This window comes from Stereum hirsutum, assembly GCF_000264905.1.
Source record: "Stereum hirsutum FP-91666 SS1 unplaced genomic scaffold STEHIscaffold_1, whole genome shotgun sequence".
Classification (NCBI taxonomy): domain Eukaryota; kingdom Fungi; phylum Basidiomycota; class Agaricomycetes; order Russulales; family Stereaceae; genus Stereum; species Stereum hirsutum.
In genome coordinates this window covers 3058970-3075965 of record NW_006763131.1, presented here as the reverse complement: position 1 = coordinate 3075965, position 16996 = coordinate 3058970, and the positions used below count along the sequence as shown (strand labels likewise).

At 52.3% G+C, this 16996-nt stretch overlaps 5 protein-coding genes across 5 annotated transcripts; 3 read left to right on the top strand and 2 right to left on the bottom strand.

Moving 5' to 3' along the window:
* Window positions 1–190: 190 nt before the first annotated feature.
* Window positions 191–3481, bottom strand: STEHIDRAFT_164949 (uncharacterized protein; the record flags this gene model as incomplete). Its single annotated transcript, XM_007298974.1, has 2 exons — window positions 191–2726; window positions 2790–3481. The coding sequence occupies 2 exons, from the start codon at window positions 3479–3481 to the stop codon at window positions 776–778; spliced, it is 2643 nt and encodes an 880-aa protein (XP_007299036.1). The 3' UTR covers window positions 191–775.
* A 142-nt stretch (window positions 3482–3623) lies between these two features.
* On the top strand, window positions 3624–4508 carry STEHIDRAFT_89941 (uncharacterized protein). Its single transcript, XM_007298273.1, has 4 exons — window positions 3624–3743; window positions 3801–3929; window positions 3989–4061; window positions 4135–4508. The coding sequence occupies exons 1-4, from the start codon at window positions 3649–3651 to the stop codon at window positions 4198–4200; spliced, it is 363 nt and encodes a 120-aa protein (XP_007298335.1). The 5' UTR covers window positions 3624–3648; the 3' UTR covers window positions 4201–4508.
* An 81-nt stretch (window positions 4509–4589) lies between these two features.
* STEHIDRAFT_71706 (uncharacterized protein) lies at window positions 4590–8913 on the bottom strand. The gene is made up of 12 exons (XM_007298128.1): window positions 8866–8913; window positions 8689–8807; window positions 8325–8621; window positions 7814–8213; window positions 7661–7765; window positions 7358–7593; window positions 7134–7301; window positions 6872–7069; window positions 6636–6809; window positions 5850–6580; window positions 5449–5779; window positions 4590–5387 (listed from the first exon to the last, which is right to left on the bottom strand). The coding sequence occupies exons 1-12, from the start codon at window positions 8876–8878 to the stop codon at window positions 4791–4793; spliced, it is 3369 nt and encodes a 1122-aa protein (XP_007298190.1). The 5' UTR covers window positions 8879–8913; the 3' UTR covers window positions 4590–4790.
* Window positions 8914–9102: 189 nt separating this feature from the next.
* On the top strand, window positions 9103–10270 carry STEHIDRAFT_164946 (galactose mutarotase-like protein). The gene is made up of 4 exons (XM_007298973.1): window positions 9103–9182; window positions 9240–9522; window positions 9577–10009; window positions 10064–10270. The coding sequence occupies exons 1-4, from the start codon at window positions 9135–9137 to the stop codon at window positions 10161–10163; spliced, it is 864 nt and encodes a 287-aa protein (XP_007299035.1). The 5' UTR covers window positions 9103–9134; the 3' UTR covers window positions 10164–10270.
* A 109-nt stretch (window positions 10271–10379) lies between these two features.
* STEHIDRAFT_144019 (uncharacterized protein) lies at window positions 10380–16958 on the top strand. The gene is made up of 19 exons (XM_007298972.1): window positions 10380–10705; window positions 10783–12040; window positions 12093–12203; window positions 12260–12310; window positions 12364–12468; window positions 12529–13285; window positions 13384–13501; window positions 13559–13861; window positions 13921–14125; window positions 14180–14326; window positions 14383–14515; window positions 14579–14822; window positions 14882–15009; window positions 15065–15217; window positions 15277–15456; window positions 15514–15671; window positions 15731–16033; window positions 16090–16355; window positions 16418–16958. Exons 1-19 carry the CDS (start codon window positions 10489–10491, stop codon window positions 16690–16692), a joined length of 5112 nt encoding a protein of 1703 aa, XP_007299034.1. The 5' UTR covers window positions 10380–10488; the 3' UTR covers window positions 16693–16958.
* The last annotated feature ends 38 nt before the right edge of the window (window positions 16959–16996 follow it).

Genomic DNA, 16996 nt, shown 5'->3' with positions numbered 1-16996 from the left:
GACCACCGAAAGATAGCCCACATGGAGATTCGTGAACTTATGTATAGACACATCATGAACACTAACGATGTCAAACATATCTACGAGGTAAGCCAGCGAGCAAATTGTTGCACGACAAAGCGAGAAAGCGCACCCGGCAGAGGCAGGGGGACAGTGACGCAGGTGCAATAGTATAAGAACGGATAGGCGGGGGAAAGGAGAGTGGGGGGACGTATAGATGCATCGCCCTATCGACGACCTATTTACAAAAGAGCAACAAAGAGAGTGTGGAATGCAACAATTATGCCACAGGGGTATGCATGTGCGACAAGGAGACGAGGAGAGACAGAGGAGGAGGAATATAACGCAGTCTAACAGACATACAACAGAATCCAGGGGTGGGGGTCGGTCGCTCCGACCTGTCGACAGCACAGTGGAAGGCGCCGAGGAAGGGGGTGAAAAGAGAGGGGGTGGTAAGATGGACAAAAAAAGGGTAGAGTAGTTACACAGTATTAAGGAAGGTCGTTAAAAGAGATGTGAACACATAAAAGGATATATGGTAAATAACCACAAATGAAAGAAGCCCTCAGAAGAGAGCTGAAGAAGACAAATGGGGAAGAAAAGACAGTGAACAAATAGTGAAATAAATCAAGTAAGATGATGCCCGTACCACGAAACGTGCAGATCAAAAAGTCCATCCAGATGTCCGAATCCAACGATACAAAGTCATGACGGTATATACACGTCGACCATAAAAGAGAACGAAAGGCCGACGAGACATTAAGAGGGCATCTCATCACTTGGAAACAAACCGAGAACCACCGACTCCCGTCCGTGCTCTGGGTCTGTTCACAATACTCCGCTTTTCGCTTCCATCGCTGGAAGCATTGCCATCAAGGGGAGCCGATCCACGCCCACAAGCGGAACAAAAGTCGCCGCCAGCTGCACCCTCCCGGTTCCGCAACTCATCCACCTCTGCATGAAGATCCCGAATCTGGCCTTCCAGCTCCCAAATCTGCGTCTGATATATCTTCCGAGAAGACGAAATCTGGTCTTTAAGCGCTTGGATGATGGCTGTCGATTCCTCTGTGGCAATCATGGGTTCCTGGCCACCTTTTCCTCCGGGCGAACGCATGGAGAAGCCAGGGCTCAGAGGCGAGAAAGTCGTCGCAACGGAAGAATCCGGCTCCGAGTCGTTCGAATCCACCAAGTGGTCAAAATGAGCGCTGAAGATGGTAGAGACGGGACGCAAGCTGAGGCTGGGGAATTCGGTGGTCCCAGGAGGGGCACTGAGTGGTGCAAGACCACCCCTGGCTTGCGTTGGTTCTGGCCGGAGAGTAGCCCGACTACGATTGTCCGGTTTCGAAGAGTCTACGGCGTCGGGTGACAAAGTCAGGCGTCCTGGTGTCTCATTCGGAGGGAGAATCGTTAGAGGAGGGAATTGGCGACGGCCACGCATGGAGGGCGACGAGTCTTGCATTCTACCAGCGGGGTGTTCGTCACTGCCATTGTCATCAAGAGATTGTGGAGGGGGAGGTGTGATTGTGGGGACAGGCACTCGGGTCACGGACAATTTGTGGGTTCTCGTTGGGACGGGAGCAGCGGGGCTGGCGTCGTGTAGAGGTGGGACGGGAGGAGGGGGTGACGGTGGCGCTACGGAGCGCTCTCTCTCCTTCCCATTGAATAAGCGCATGAAACCACTTCTCTTGTGTTTCAATGGCGGCCGAGGGGAGGCAGTATTGTTCCATTGTTCCTGGGCAGCGTCCCCCTCCCAGGGCGGCGCCGCCGAGGGTACGGCTGGCGTCAAACTCTGTAAAGTGTTCTTTGCCTTCGCTCCCGCACTCGTCGAGCGTGCACGGGTGCGATGGCCAGAGGTTCTGGAGCTGACACGAACAGGAGGCTCACTATCCAGGAACGTGTTTGCCGACGAGGACGGCGTGCCTGTCGCAGTAGCACTGCGGGACTTCGCCTGGGCTTGCGCCTGCTCCAGAGATATGAGCGTGAACGTCGGGGAGGCCGGAAGGTCGTTCCACCGCGACAGAGGGTTGGCAGGAGGTTGAAGCGACGAATCAATACGCGACCGCGAAGCGATACTCGATATGCTCGCCACAGAGCGCAGAGCATGACCATCAGCGGGCATAGGACTTGAAATGGTCTTGCCCTGAATGTGGCCCACAGAACGCTTCATGCCTGCGATATCGACATTGCTGTTCCCTGCAGACCCTGGAGAAGTGTCCGGGGAGATAGCTACCGTGGCAACCGATCCACGTCTCGACGACGGGGAGCTCACGCTCGTGTTGGTATCCTGCAGGGTCGTGTTCGACTCTGCATGGACGATACTTCTGGTATCTGCGGCGCGGTACATATCGAGTTTGGGATGTACAGAGTCTCGATTGTAGGCGGATGAATCGGGATTCGCGTATGGATGAGAGTAGGCAGAAGCATAGTCGGACTGCCTCGAATGAGAGCCAGGCGAGTCGGAGCGGTAGGAGGATTGGCGAGTATCTGGACGAGGCATGAAACTGGCGGGAGAGCGTGAGCGCGGCATGGCAGAGCTGGAAGGCATGTCGAAGGTGTTGGAACGAGATGCGGGCTGTCGGTGTTGTGGCTGCGAGGACGAGTTGACGTTCGAGATTGTGCGGTTGCGGACGTGTGATGAGGAAGGCTGCGGCTGCGATGAACTCTGCGCACCATTCGGAGCGGACAGTCCGATCGAGCTGGAAGAGACAGACGCTTGAGCAAGTGCTCTGATGAAGAGTTGGTACGATCAGGTAAATATAGAGGGATCTGGAGAAGTGCAGTATACGTACTGCAGTGCGCCAAACGCAGACACTTGTGAAGATGAAGACGTGTCCGACGACTTCTTCTCCTTTCCACTTGAGCGAGTCGATTCGCCGCTGGGTCTCGAGGCGCCACCTAACTTGGAAGTAGCGAGACCGAAGCCTTTGGTCCAGTTCCTACCACGCCGTGAGATGAAGGAACGGGCGTCATCGTCTGGCTCATCCTGCTCGATAACTGTCTCCTCTCCTGTCTCCCAAGGGGCTGGAGAGTGAAACCTCATCTTTGGGCCGAGGTAGCTCATGCGAGGGCCAGTGTCCTCGTCCTGAACCTGTTCCTCTGGGTCGACCTCATGGTCGGAATCATAGTATATTTCTGAGTTGGCACGGGAGGAGACGGAGTCGTCATCGAGGATGAGGGTGCTCGCAGAGGGGTCGTTGAGACGTTCGCGGTCGAAACGAGGAGTCCTAGGCTCTGGATCGCGCGAGGCGGTTCGTTTGTACTGAGAAGGAATGGCAAAGTTGAACGCTGCTGTGTTCGCTTGGAGCTCAGCTCTGTCCATAGGCTGTGGGGAGAACTGTGCGTGGCTGTAGATCGAAGGAGAGTCTGACATTTCTGAGAGGGAAGGGAAGCGGCGGTGGTTGTACATGTCGGCCGTGCGCGCAGAACGAAGGTCAAGAAGACGTTTGAGGTGGTGCTCGTCGACGGAGGGGGAGGCGGACATCGCCGTCGCCGTTGCCTACGACAGCCGCGAGAGGGCGTGGAGGACGAGGGAGACGGCGTGCAAGGCGGGCAGGAGATACCTTGCTGGGGGACCGAGGAGCCAAGGCGAACCGCGTTCATATTGGATTTCGAGCGGCCGCATTCTGCCGGCTCGCTTCTTCACTCACCATGTCCTCCTCCGCCACACAACCTGTCCCCATCGCTTCCTCCTCCAACGGCAGGACGTCTGGAAAGCCATGGAAGGCACCAAAGGCACCCACAGCGTCCGTCCTTTCACCCTCCCATCATTTCATTTCGCACTAACCACAAGGATACACCAGGCGCTCCCATCTCCAGCCCGCTCTCAAGACAAAATCATGGGCTGACCGCATGGAAAAGACCACAAAATTCCTCGCCATAAAAAAACTGCAGGCGGAGCTCAAGGACGAAAAGCAGGCCGAGGTCACACGGTCCGTCTTCTCGTGTCCTATTCTTCTCTCATCCCGCTTACGCCACGCCTTCGCAACAGGAGACGGGAGATAACTGCCGAGCGAAAGAAGGCTGCAGAGGAGCGTCAGCTGGCTGAAGAGATGAAGGCAAAAGTATGTCTCAGGCCCCTTCTCTTCTTGTTTTCATGTCTCTTTCTGACCATATCCTACCATCTCTTCTCTTCAGCTCGGGGCTCGCCACGCCGCTAGACTGAAGCGCAAGGCAGGTCGCTCAAAAAAGATTAACCAGTGACCTTGTCCTCGTCCACGATTCCCGGCTTTCCCATGCTCCTTTTTGCCCCGCTTCCGTCTTTTTACGCTCCTGTCGCGACTTTTATGGAAGTATTCGCTAGTCTGTCCGAATTCTGGGTGCGTACACCTATGCTCGCTATATTTACACGACGCGCTATCGACGACAATATTTACACGCTTTGGTAACCGAACCGAGACCCGACATGATGTGACTGCTCTGCGAATGCGGCGCTGCGCCACAAAACCACATAGTAGATATGTCCCTGTCTACATGCCTTCCAGAATATCTATTGTCTCTGCAAGTGATGCATCTCCGAGTCCTAGTCTGACCTGCATCGATGCCATCGTGCATTTTATTTCGCGAGACGTCGGATGGTATGAAAAAAAACCTCATAGTGCAAGAAGACACAAATTAGTACGAAACATATACCAAAAGCGACGAGGACAAATGTCGCTCATTCCATATATCAATCGAAGCACGACCTATTTCGAACCACAAATGGCACGACAGCGACCATTCCAAAGGATGAGATCACTCGGACGCAGATAAACTAAACGCCGGCGCCGCCACACTATGACCACCACGCCATCTCACAGATCCCAACTCGAATCCACCTCTCCCTCCTTCACGAACGGCTTGTCCAGCCCAACGACCACACTCTCACAAAGCGGACACTCCCTCGCCAATATCTCATCCAACTCCTTCCTCATCCTCTCCGCCCTCTTCCCCAACTCCTTCTCCATCACCGTCCCCCTCTTCGCCCCGCCCCCGCCCACGACGCCCGCACCGAGTCCGATCCCAGGTATCCACCCCGCCGGCGCCGTGACCACTGAAGCCAGCGCGTCCGGGACGATCAAGTCTCGGAGCCTGTCTCCCGCAGAGAGAATATTCCGACCGAGGGAGTTCGCGGCTCGGGTGCCGTTTTGCAATGGTGCGGTGAAGTTGGAGGACAGGAGCGTTCGTTGGGCGGTTGGGGGTAGTGAATGATGTGGGGATGGGTGCGAGTTGGAAACCGAACGACTGTGGTGCGGTTGGTGCTGCTGCTGTCGAGAGGGGACGGTTCCTGTGCCGGGTGTGGCGAGTGTGTTGATGGCGCTGCGGTCGATACTGCTAGGGTTGCCTTTCATGAGTTCGTTTTGGAGAGCTAGGATGCGGCGGAGAGCATGTGCGGGGAGGTATTCCTTCGTCTGTAGAATACAGGATGAAATATTAGATCCAACACGCTGAAAAAACAGTGAGTAGACTTACCAAACCGATGAGACAATCCGCATGGAATGTGTGCTGACAAGGGAAGACATAGAACTGCCTCGTGAGTAGCGGGTACGAACACACCGTACATTTCTCGCCTGCGTCGATGGTGATGAACCGGTTCCTCAGTCCAGCGATGTATTCCTTGATTGAATCCGCGTTCTTCGTCGCGTCGTCCATCTCGCTCTTGAGGCCATCAATCTGGGCTGCGTACCCTTCAAGCGCATTGGCGATCTCGTCTTTGAAATCGTCGATGACAACAAAGTCGGGGAAGAAAGGAAGGATGTCCTCGATCTTGAGCAGGTCGGTGTCTTCGAGAAAACGCATCGCCCTGTTGTATCATGAGAAGGAAAGGAAAAGTCAACTGATGGTGTCAACGCAGGAATAGTAAATGAACAAACATCTTGATGTCCTGCTTATCCTGCACCACAAACTTCGCGATCTTCAACCACAGCTTCTTCCTCAACTGCTGATCGTCCTCCGGCTTGTCCGCATTGATCTTCGCCAGCTCCAAGTCCCCCTTCTCTAGTGCCAAGTCCACGCTACTCTCCCACAAGCCCATCTGCGAATAGATATGCACGCATGGCTGGATCCTGTTGGCCTCGCTGCATAGCCTGAGGGCGTAGTCGAGATCGTAGTAAGGCTTGTTAGTGAGAGGGTCCGTGGGTGCGCTGGAGAGGTAACGGAGAAGTGCAACGTCGTCGTCGGGTGAGGACGGTGATGCATGGAACGTGATAAGGAGGTTGTGGATCGTAGATGATGTGCTCTGTTGGTCGAATATGACGTGGTTGAGATACCGAACTGCATGATTCGGCTGTAATGGATCTCGGGGGGCATGTTGGAATTGTAGAAGGGCAGGGACAAGACGAAGAGGGTCAAGTGCTGGCTGCTTCAACCAAGAGTCGACGGTCTCCTTGGGTGAATGTCTCATGAGTACGGGTCCGAATCGGTAGTACAAGTCTAAAGAGCTTTGTTGGCTGATGACTTCGATGGCCTTCGTCCATTCTTCCTCGAGAATCCAGTGCTCGACAACACGTTCGTGATCTCCTATGAGCGTCGCATAGTAGAGATACATATCCGTACGACCGTGCCCTTGAATCAGTTCGTACATGGTCGTAGGGTCGATGTTATCCTGGAAACGACCAGATGAAGACCATAGTAGAGCGATATTGAAAGAGGGTGCGGACCTTGTATGTCTTGAAGAAATGCCGGAGATCTTCCTCCAACATCATCTGCTCCGCTTTCACATTCTCCACGTCATACGACGCTGAGGACGACGCAGCTAAATCGTCCAGCTCGTTGCACTTACTCAGATAAAACTCAGCCAGCCATGTGGCGAGCATCATTCGCTGAGTGAGGTCCTGGAAAGTGTGGCCGATATCAGTCAGTTGCGATTTACGGTATATTATAGACTAGGACGTACCGTCCGTCGTGTGCGTTCTAGCCGTGAAACGAGGTAAGAGCGCAACGCGTCCCGCTCATTTACATCCAGGAATTTCAGAGTGACCTCCTCGAACGGGACAGAGCACTGGGCATAAGCTTGTGCTGCCTGGAAGTACCTTCCATCCTTGAAGAAAGCATGGGCTTGAGCAGCGAGAACGTGGTCTCGCTGTGGTGCTGTCTGCACAAGCATAGATAGTCAGAAAGAAAAGTTTAGAGAGAACAGCATATGAAGCACGCCTTACCTTGGTGTACTTCAGCGCCGCGTCGAACTTTTCACGCTCGAGGTAGACTTTCCAGATATCCCGATCTTCGTTACCTACAACAAGTTCGAATAGAGATTGGTCGGTGTAGACCCAGTAGGTTTTCCGTACTGGGTCTGCCGTCAGTCCCCGGACTTCTTCTCCAGGTTTCTGATCGGTGAAATGTAAAACTTGTACAAAATGATGAGTGTTGTAAACAGACTCACTAGTGGCAGGAGTTCCTCATACGTCAGTTTCTCGTCCAAGGTGCATGTCGCTGCTATCCGGTCCCCGTAAAGCATAACAAAGTGAAACTCGGTCAGAGCTATTGACGCTGGAGCATCAGCGCCTCCCGGTTGAGAGCCGCTCTGGGAGAACGAGGGGTACTGGAATAATTGAGGGCTGTCGATGAAGTCGTCCGTTGTGGACTGGAAGTTCATCGTTCCATGGAAGATACCCGGTCCTATCAGGCTTGAGCTTAAGTCCGGACACCCTTTGGGCTATATTATAGACATGAACGGGAGATTTACCTGTCATCCATGCCATCTCCTTTGGTAGAGACTGTGCCTGGCCGCTGTTGGGGGTGTAGTAATGAAGTTCGGAATGTTGAATGCTTCCAGGCAGTTCAGAGATCTCTACGAGAGTTCAGCAAGAACTAGTGTCCGTATAAAATGTCCACTTACTCGGCGCTGTATCTCTGTAGCTCGCGAAGAGGCCATTGAACACCTTCCCCACGTCATCCGACCGTCTGTCCGGCACCCCCACGAACTGGTATATCCGCGACGGTGTTGTGACGACTACGAGCGCCTTCTTCGCATCCAGGGGTGGAAAGAAATCGAAGCTGATACCGGTGATGGGATGTCGTTCTGGTAGAGTGAACACGGGGTGTAGGTATCGATCTTGGGACTTGAAGAAGTCTTCCTCCGCATCGAGAACGGCCTCATAAATCGTCCCGTTTCGCGCGCCAATGAGCATCTCGCGTGTAGAAGTCAGGTGTGAAGAGGACAGTAGAGCAGCCTTGTTCCATGCTATACTCTCAATGACCATCTTGAGCGACTTGAGTTGCTTGGGTTTCTTCCAGCCCTAGACACACAACAGCAGAAGCATGTTAGCGTCTCAATCCCCACAAATATTCTGCCCATGCTGAATACCGTATGATGTATCGCCTCCAGCTAACCACAAGAAGTTACACACCTTGTAAAGATACCAGTTCTCTCCCTGCTGAGACGTGATGACCAAATGCCTCCCTGATGGATCCAAGAACAATTTGTGAATGGTAAACTCTGTTGTCTTCCTCGGAATTGGAATCTTGATGACCTGGTCCGCATGCGCCAATTCAATGAGAACAATAGTATTAGATGCGAGGCCCATGGCAAGCATGTCCGAGGAGACGACAAGAGATATCAATGATGCTGGGAGGGTATACTGGACGCGGCCGAGGTCGAAGATGGGTTCGAGTGCTGCAGCTGGGTCGGCATATTGGATGTCCTCCTACAATGACGAGCATTATGAAAGATAAGTATAGGTTTATAGAATATGGTATGCATCAAAGGCGCACGAAATCGAGGGCTTCAGCTCTGCTCTCATCCTGGCTGTACGGTGAGGGCTCGAAGCCCTCGTATCGAACGTGGGGCTGCGAGCCTTGGGCAAGGCCTGCTGAGGAGGCGTGCGCAATGTCTGCGATTATATTTCGAGACGTGAGACATTTCTAACTTCTAACAGCTATAACACTCACGTTCGTCGAACATTGCACAACCCGCAGACAAGCAATGGTGTGGTTTGGGTGAACGCCTTGACGGAACGCGTCCGACAGTCGGGTCACTCACACGTGGTTCCAGCCGAATACGGCGCAGGATATCCAATTATCCGACCGATTGGATAGGCTCTGAGAACGATGACCAGCCCCTGTCGTCATCTGTGGCCACAAAATCCCTATAAGAGTGGCTTTCCTGCTGTGTTTCCCGCCATTCTCACATCGCCACTCATCCACTCACATTAACAACCATGCCCGTCGAAAAGCTCAGTGATAAAGTCATTCTCAAGAGCCCCAAGGTATGTCTATCTAGATATCCTGCGGGCACCGTAGATCTCAATCCATACTTTGATTAGGGTGCGACCGCCGAGATCCTCCACTATGGGGCTACCATCATCTCTTGGAAGACATCTGGAGGCCTCATATCCGGTGGTACCGAACACCTCTTTGTCTCTTCAAAGGCTGCCCTCGACGGGTCGAAACCTGTTCGGGGCGGCATTCCCGTTGTCTTCCCCTGCTTTGGCCCTCCAGAGCACCCCGAACATTCCAAGCTTGCGCAGCATGGCTTTGCCCGCAACGAGACCTGGACTTTCGACTCTGTTGTGATGGATAATGAGACAGGCGTATCAGTTCGTCTTTGTGCGTAATACCTTTGCATATACTTCGGTCAACGTTTGTTGAGTACCATAATAGTGCTGAAACCCAGCTCTGCCGTCAAGAGCATATACAGCAAGGACTTCGAGCTCGCTTATGTGGTCACTCTCGCTGAAAACCAGCTCAGCACCGATCTTCACGTCACGAACCCATCTACCACCGACTCACTCGAGTTCCAAGCTCTACTGCACACATATCTACGCGCACCATCCAAGGCCGTCACCATCTCTCCCCTCAACGGCCTAACGTACATCAACAAAGTCAAGGGTGGTGCAAAGGAGGTAGAGAAGCGAGAGGCCGTTGACGTGAAGCAGTTCACAGACTCTGTGTACGAGGACGCACCGTCCAAAGTCAGCGTTATCTGGCCTGGAGGTGGGGTCGAGGTGAAGATGACCGAGTTCAAGACGTTGACGGTCTGGAACCCACAAGCGGAAGCTGGCAGTAAGATCGGGGACATGGAGGAGAACGGATGGTAGGCCTCATAAATTATGTCTTGCCTAGTCTTGCATCTGAACCATATCTGCAGGGAACACTTCGTTTGCGTCGAGCCAGGTTATGTGAGAGGTTTCAAGAAGCTGGAGCCCGGTAGCCGTTGGATCGGGCAACAGGTCTTGACTCTGGTTTGACTTGTGGATTGTGTGAGAAGAGGAGAATGCTCAGCCGAGTTGTATGTGCCAAAACTGTAGTTTGACTGTACTCGATGTTTTCTGCTGGAATATTATCCATGTATTTTTGGGTCAAATTTCGTGTCCTAATTCCGGCCCGCCATCCGGCTCGAGGGTGTCGCGTCGCGTCGCGTCTCGATCATTGCCGCCGGATGAGGCTCTTGTCCCGGTCTTGTTCGAAGCCAGGATGGTTTCCTCGAACTTCTGTGCATCTCTCCTTCGTGCTCGGTGAACGGCTCTCATGGTTTGCTGTACATAGCTGTTTTCTTTCTCGATTCTTGTAAATATGGACTCTTCGCAAGAACCGGCGTTACGTGTTCAAATCACGAACATCGACCATACGATGGTCAACCCTTCTGAACTCGACAATACCCTCTTGCCCAAGGCTCCCGTCATTCGCATCTTTGGAACCTCGTCAACGGGCCAGAAGGCATGTTTGCACGTCCATCAGGTTTACCCTTATTTTATGGTAGAATATCCGGGAAAGACCGATCCCGATAGCGGTACGTCCATCGCCTTTCCCCAAAACTTTGGTGCTCATCCCCTGACATGTGTGCATTCTTCGCTTCTGATTCTAAAGTGAACCGCTACATTGGCACTCTTATCCGCTCCCTTAACCTCGCTCTTGCAGTCTCATACAAACGCAATCCTGACTCCCCAAACTGTCGCTTCGTACGAGCCATCGTCCTTGTCAAGGGCGTTCACTTCTACGGTTTTCACTCTTCCTATTCACTCTTCCTCAAGATCCACATCGTCGACCCAGCATATTTTACTCGGAGTATAGCCATCATGCAGTCTGGATCCGTCATGGATACTCGCTTTCGGGTATTCGAGGGCCATCTAAGCTTCATACTACAATTTCTGTGCGATTTCAACCTTTATGGATGTGGATGGATTGAATTAGGGAAGGTCTGGCAGCGGGGTGGCAGAGACGCGATTATTGACGTTCTAGGCGGCATTCAGGTCAAAGGGGGTGCAGACGACAGTATAGATCTCAGTATAGACGAGGAAATTGACCTACCCAAATTCGAGGAATCGCCCTGCTTTCGCCAGAGTCGGGTGACACTCGAGGTCGATACCCTCGCCGCACATATCCTCAATCGTCACCAACTCAGCGCACGAAACATCCACCATAAACTGACTATCCCTGCTGATCCACTCCCTCCTGACCCTCTCGTGCTGTCGGTCCGAGAATTGTGGGAGGACGAACGAAGAAGGAGGAGCGCTGCTGGATTGAATCCTTCGCCACCGATGCCTGTGGACCCCAGCGAGGCTTCAAGAGGGCGTGGTGGAGATTGGGTGTCCGAGGAACGGTCGTGGGCTGAGATTCGGAAGAGGATAGCTAGAGAAAAGGGGAAGGAGAAGCCCACGAAAGAGGAAGAGTGGGAGAAGTGGGTCATGACAGTGTTTGAGAGCATCGAGGCTTTATGGCCCAGCGATCTCAAGACTCGGAAACGAACTCGCACGGCCGAGGTCAATGGTAGTCGTGCTAGGACAGGTCCCACAGAGCCGGAAGAGTCGAATCCGTATCAGGAAGCCTCTGGAAGTTCGCAGGTGAGCGGAAGTCAGAGTGGAGGGAGTTTGAATGGCCTGGCTGGAGACGGCGAAGGGGATACCTCTGCTGAGGTGGACGAGAGCATGCTCATCAGTCAGGAGCTCACGTCTGTTTTCGAGAATGACGAGTCTGAGTGGAGTAGGAAATTCGGTCGGGGCCCGGAGGGTGATGAGGGCGAGGGTGAGTGGCCGGAGGATGGCGCCGACCTGCAGGCTGAAGAAGATGGACTACGAAGTGTTACCGCTACGCCTACGAGGCGAGACGCTTCCTTGGGCAGTTTGAAGTACGTGCGCCGGACATGGCGTGCAGGGATTTTTCTAATCCATATTTTATAGTTCATCCACGCCCAACCTCGCTATGACCATAGGCTCGGATAGTCCGTTGAAGCATTCTACAATCACCAATGTCAAGAACCCATTCCAACAGATCTTTACTCAACTGGCAGGGTAAGTGGCACTGTGTGTGGCCCGAGGCGTGTCGTTCTCATGACCGCAATAAACAGAGAACAGAAGGATCAAATTGACCCCCTTGATGAGGTCACGCCAAAGACCAGGTCGGTTCTAATCTTACGCTTTTGATTTGGCACCTTATGGGCTCACGAATCAGTGGGCGAATGGGACTCTCGAATCTAGCAAGCTTGCCGAGCTCTGAGGTGATACTCACAGAGCAACGATCGTTTCAGAAATCTTTGGAAGCCGCCAAGGACGATGCGTGAGCTCGATATCGTCCTCCCAATTGTTGTGGCTCCACTGACAATTTTACAATGTGCAGTCTGTCCGCGAATTCTGACTATGATACAGATGATGTACCCCGGACGGGCATTTTTCACGATGGAACGAACTTGCCTGAAGTACCGACTGCTCCCGACGACAATATCTTTGACGATCCAGACATTTCGGTAGTAGAATTTCCGAGCAGCGCTTCCAACCATCCGCCTCCAGCCCAGGTTGAAACCGAGGAGACCAGGCCTAGAAAACGAATGAAATTTACACATGACATTACGACCGACTCCGAAATACCCTCCTCTCCCTTTATACCCACCCAACACTTGACTTTTGCCCCTACCGCAACTTTCACGCCACGCCGAGGACCAGCTTCGACTCCGAAACCTAGCCTAATCTCGTCCTCACGACAACCGCATGATAAATCCCGTGGTAGAAATAAGTCTAATATGTACGAGTACGCCGTCCATCCACCAACATCAGCTTCTCTCCTTTCGACGCTCTCGGACTATGGCCTTCGCCAGAAGATATATCGAGCTCCTCATTACTCTAAGCGCGCAGACGTGCCCGCCCGGGCAAAAGAGTACGGTGGACTGAGATTTCATCTACGGGGCGGAGATGGATACGGGGAACTGGAGGAATGGAATACTGATTCATCTGAGTTTGAACTACCTTCACGGCATAAAGGTGGAACGTCGAAAGGGTTTGACCCCACGGGAGTGGGAGGATGGGAGTATGTGGGTGGAGCACCTCCGGCTGGGAGGGAGGTGCGGGACTGGTTGAGGATGAAAGGAAGTAGGAGGAAGGTGAAGGTGAAGCGGTATAATACGAAGAAAAACCTTCATTCGCAGGTAGTGACAATTATTCTGACTGAAGGATGTGAACTAACCTCATGCCTGAAAAGATCGACGGACCTACGCAGCTTCATCCCTTTGGACTGAAGACATCCCCTCCCGATGCACAGGCGCAGGACAGTATGCGTGAGCGTCAGAGCATAACTGTGTTCTCACTTGAAGTTTTCGGCAAGTATTATATTTCTAATCCATCTGCAAGCATCGGTTGACTGTGTATTGGTCTAGCTCCTTCACGCGGAGGCCTCCTCCCTGATCCAGACGAGGATCAGGTCGCGCTCGTCTTCTATGCCTTCCAGGATTCAAACGATACCACATCATCCCAATACCGAACAGGGATTGTTGCCACTAGACATGCGCACACGGATCCTCGTAGGATGCGCGACTTCCAGCTTGATGTCGTCGATGATGAATTGGACCTGCTCAACAGTCTCGTTGATATTGTGCTCGAGTTGGACCCCGACGTGATCGTAGGTTGGGAGATCCAGAATGCTTCGTGGGGATATCTGAAGGCTCGTGGAAATCATTACGGTATGTCTGTCTCGTTCGATGTATGAACGATAGTGTTGTTGACGGCTTGGGTATTATAGGTTTCGATATTGAAGAGCATCTTTCTCGTGCTCCACCGTTGCAATCCATGCATGCACAGGGGAGTGAACAATGGGGCATGCGCACAACCTCGACACTACATATTGTCGGACGACATGCTCTGAATGTGTGGAGAATCATGCGTGTAGAACTTAGCCTAGGGATGTATACATTTGAGAATACCGTTTTTCATGTGCTTCGGCAACGGTGAGTCCATGTCCTACTTTTAGTCGTACACAGACGCTTACTGCACGTGGACAGGGTACCTATGTATAAGGCCGGGACATTGACAGAGTGGTACAATAGCGAGCATCCTAGTCATATGGCTACACTCGTACGATATTTCTCCAGTCGGACTTTGATGGTATTGCAGATTTTGGACGAAGCGGAGACTATAACGAAGACTGCGTAAGTATCCTCTCAAACTCTATTCCAAGTCATCATACTGATACAGCTCCGAACAGGGAATTCGCTCGCGTCTTCGGTGTAGATTTCATGGACGTTCTTAACCGCGGCTCGCAATTCAAAGTCGAAGCTTTCATGCTCCGGATAGCGAAGCCGGAGAGCTTTGTCCTGCTCTCACCTAGCAAAGCAGATGTGCGGCCCCTTCTAAGCGTTTTTGAGCTACCCTCTCATTGATTACGTTTGCCCCCTCTGCAGGTCGGAAAGCAAAATGCTGCAGAGTGCATGCCACTGATCATGGAACCACAATCGGCGTTCTACTCAAGCCCTGTCGTTGTACTGGACTTTCAGAGCCTCTATCCTTCGATCATGATAGCTTACAACTATTGTTACTCGACATGCCTCGGCCGTGTCACGGACTTTAAAGGCCAGAACAAGTTCGGCGTGACCGAGCTAGAGCGACCTGCCGGACTACTTGATACCCTTCAGGACTACATCAATGGCAAGTAGTTTGTGTACTTCGCATATGAATAATCTTGCTAACTCGCATGCGGTGTTTAGTCGCTCCGAACGGGATGATGTATGTCAAGCCTCAAGTGCGGAAGGGCTTGCTTGGAAGAATGCTTACAGAGCTGCTGGAGACGAGGGTCATGGTGAAACAGGCCATGAAGGGAGTCAAGGACAACAAGGTGTGGCTTATTTTCTACCGTCAAAGGTCTCGACGGTGGCTAAGATGTGGATTAGACTTTGAGGAGGACCCTCGACGCAAGACAGTTGGGCCTGAAGTTTATCGCAAATGTGACGTATGGGTACACCAGCGCTTCCTTTTCAGGACGGATGCCTGCCGTTGAGGTTGCTGATAGTATAGTTCAGAGTGGGCGAGAAACTCTGGAAAAGGTACGTGAGCTGGTGATACATTATGTACCTTGAGGAACTTAAGATATCCTCACTGACAGGCAATCTCACTCATCGAGTCAACGAGGAAATGGGATGCCAAGGTCGTTTATGGCGACACCGATTCCTTGTTTATCTACCTTCCGGGAAGAACGAAGGACCAGGCTTTCCGGATAGGCCACGACATCGCGGACACAATTACCAAGCTGAATCCTCCGCCTGTGAAGTTGAAGTTTGAGAAGGTATGCGCAACATTTTCCCCTCAAATGTCGGCATGCGCTGAAGGTCTCGAGCATCAGGTTTATTCCGGCTGTGTTTTGTTAGCCAAGAAACGCTATGTGGGCTTCAAGCACGAGAATCCGGATGACCTCGAACCAGTCTTTGATGCCAAAGGTATCGAGACCGTTCGAAGAGATGGCATCCCAGCGCAGCAGAAAATGACGGAGAATACGCTGAAGTAAGGCTTCCTTGCCATTTCTCATAACGGAGGCACAAACTAACAACGTCGTGTTGCAGGATACTCTTTCGAACACAGGACTTGAGTGCGGTAAAGGAATATTGCTGTCAATCATGGGCGAAGCTCTTGGAAAACCGAGTATCTGTGCAGGACTTTATCTTTGCTCGGGAGGTGAAGATGGGGACGTACAGTGAAAAAGTTCCTCCCCAGCCTGGAGTCGCTGTCGCTGCACAACGACTGTTGCAAGACCCCATGGACGAGGCAGCTTACGGCGATCGAGTACCATATGTTATCACAAGAGGAGAACCACACACACGCTTGGTTGATCGCGCTGTGGCTCCGGAGGTCGTACTTCATTCCAGGTCAGTCAAATGTCCTTCGACGCACCTAGATGACGCATTTTCATCGTATACTACAGGAGCAAATATCTAGATGGACACTATTACATCTCTAGGGTGCTGATACCGCCTTTGGAACGAATCTTCAACCTCGTGGGTGCAGATGTTCGCGGATGGTACGATGGGATGTCGAGAAAGATACGAGCCGAAAACGGAGACCCTTTACTTTCGACCCCGAAGAAGCCTGAAGTCATCGAACCAGATATGGATGCCCCAGAGAAACCGAAGATAGACGAACACTTCCACAGCGTGCAGTGCATGACTTGTGATGCGTTGACTCCGTACGGTAAGCCCTCGTCCTGCAAATCGCGAGCATCACGATGGCTGATGTTCACATTGTGGTTTTAGGGATCTGCGAAGACTGCAGAGCAAGACCACAGGCGACAGCCGCAGCGTTACTCTCGCGCCTGCACCTTGCTGAAGACAGGTTGCGTTCCGTGCACGAACTATGTGCGTCGTGCACGGCTGTAAGTCCACTCGAGCCCGTGCGATGTGAGTCTCTGGATTGCCAGTATTTCTACGAGCGCAAGAAATGCGAGACGAGGGTGGCGGACTCAAGATCGGCTGTTCTTCAGCACTTGGTAGACTCGGAGCAGACTGATTCACCTCTGCCCAGTCAATAATGTACGCGGCGGTGGCGGTGGAGACACAGATGTTCTCGTACTCAGATACGATGCGCACTGTGGTGCATGATCTCCCATAGTATCTGCTCGTTAATATTGTACTACATCATACCTATGGCCCCGTGTACTAGCTGTCCGATTTTGTTACTCTGCCTCTGTCTCTTTACTTGTTTGTTACCTATTGAGCTATTTTCGTACTCTTTGTATACACAAAGTACTTACCCAGTATATCAAGCGGTTTTTTGTATTAACATTGACTGTTGTTCCCACTCTTGATCGCACAAAACAAAGCCATACTCGCGGA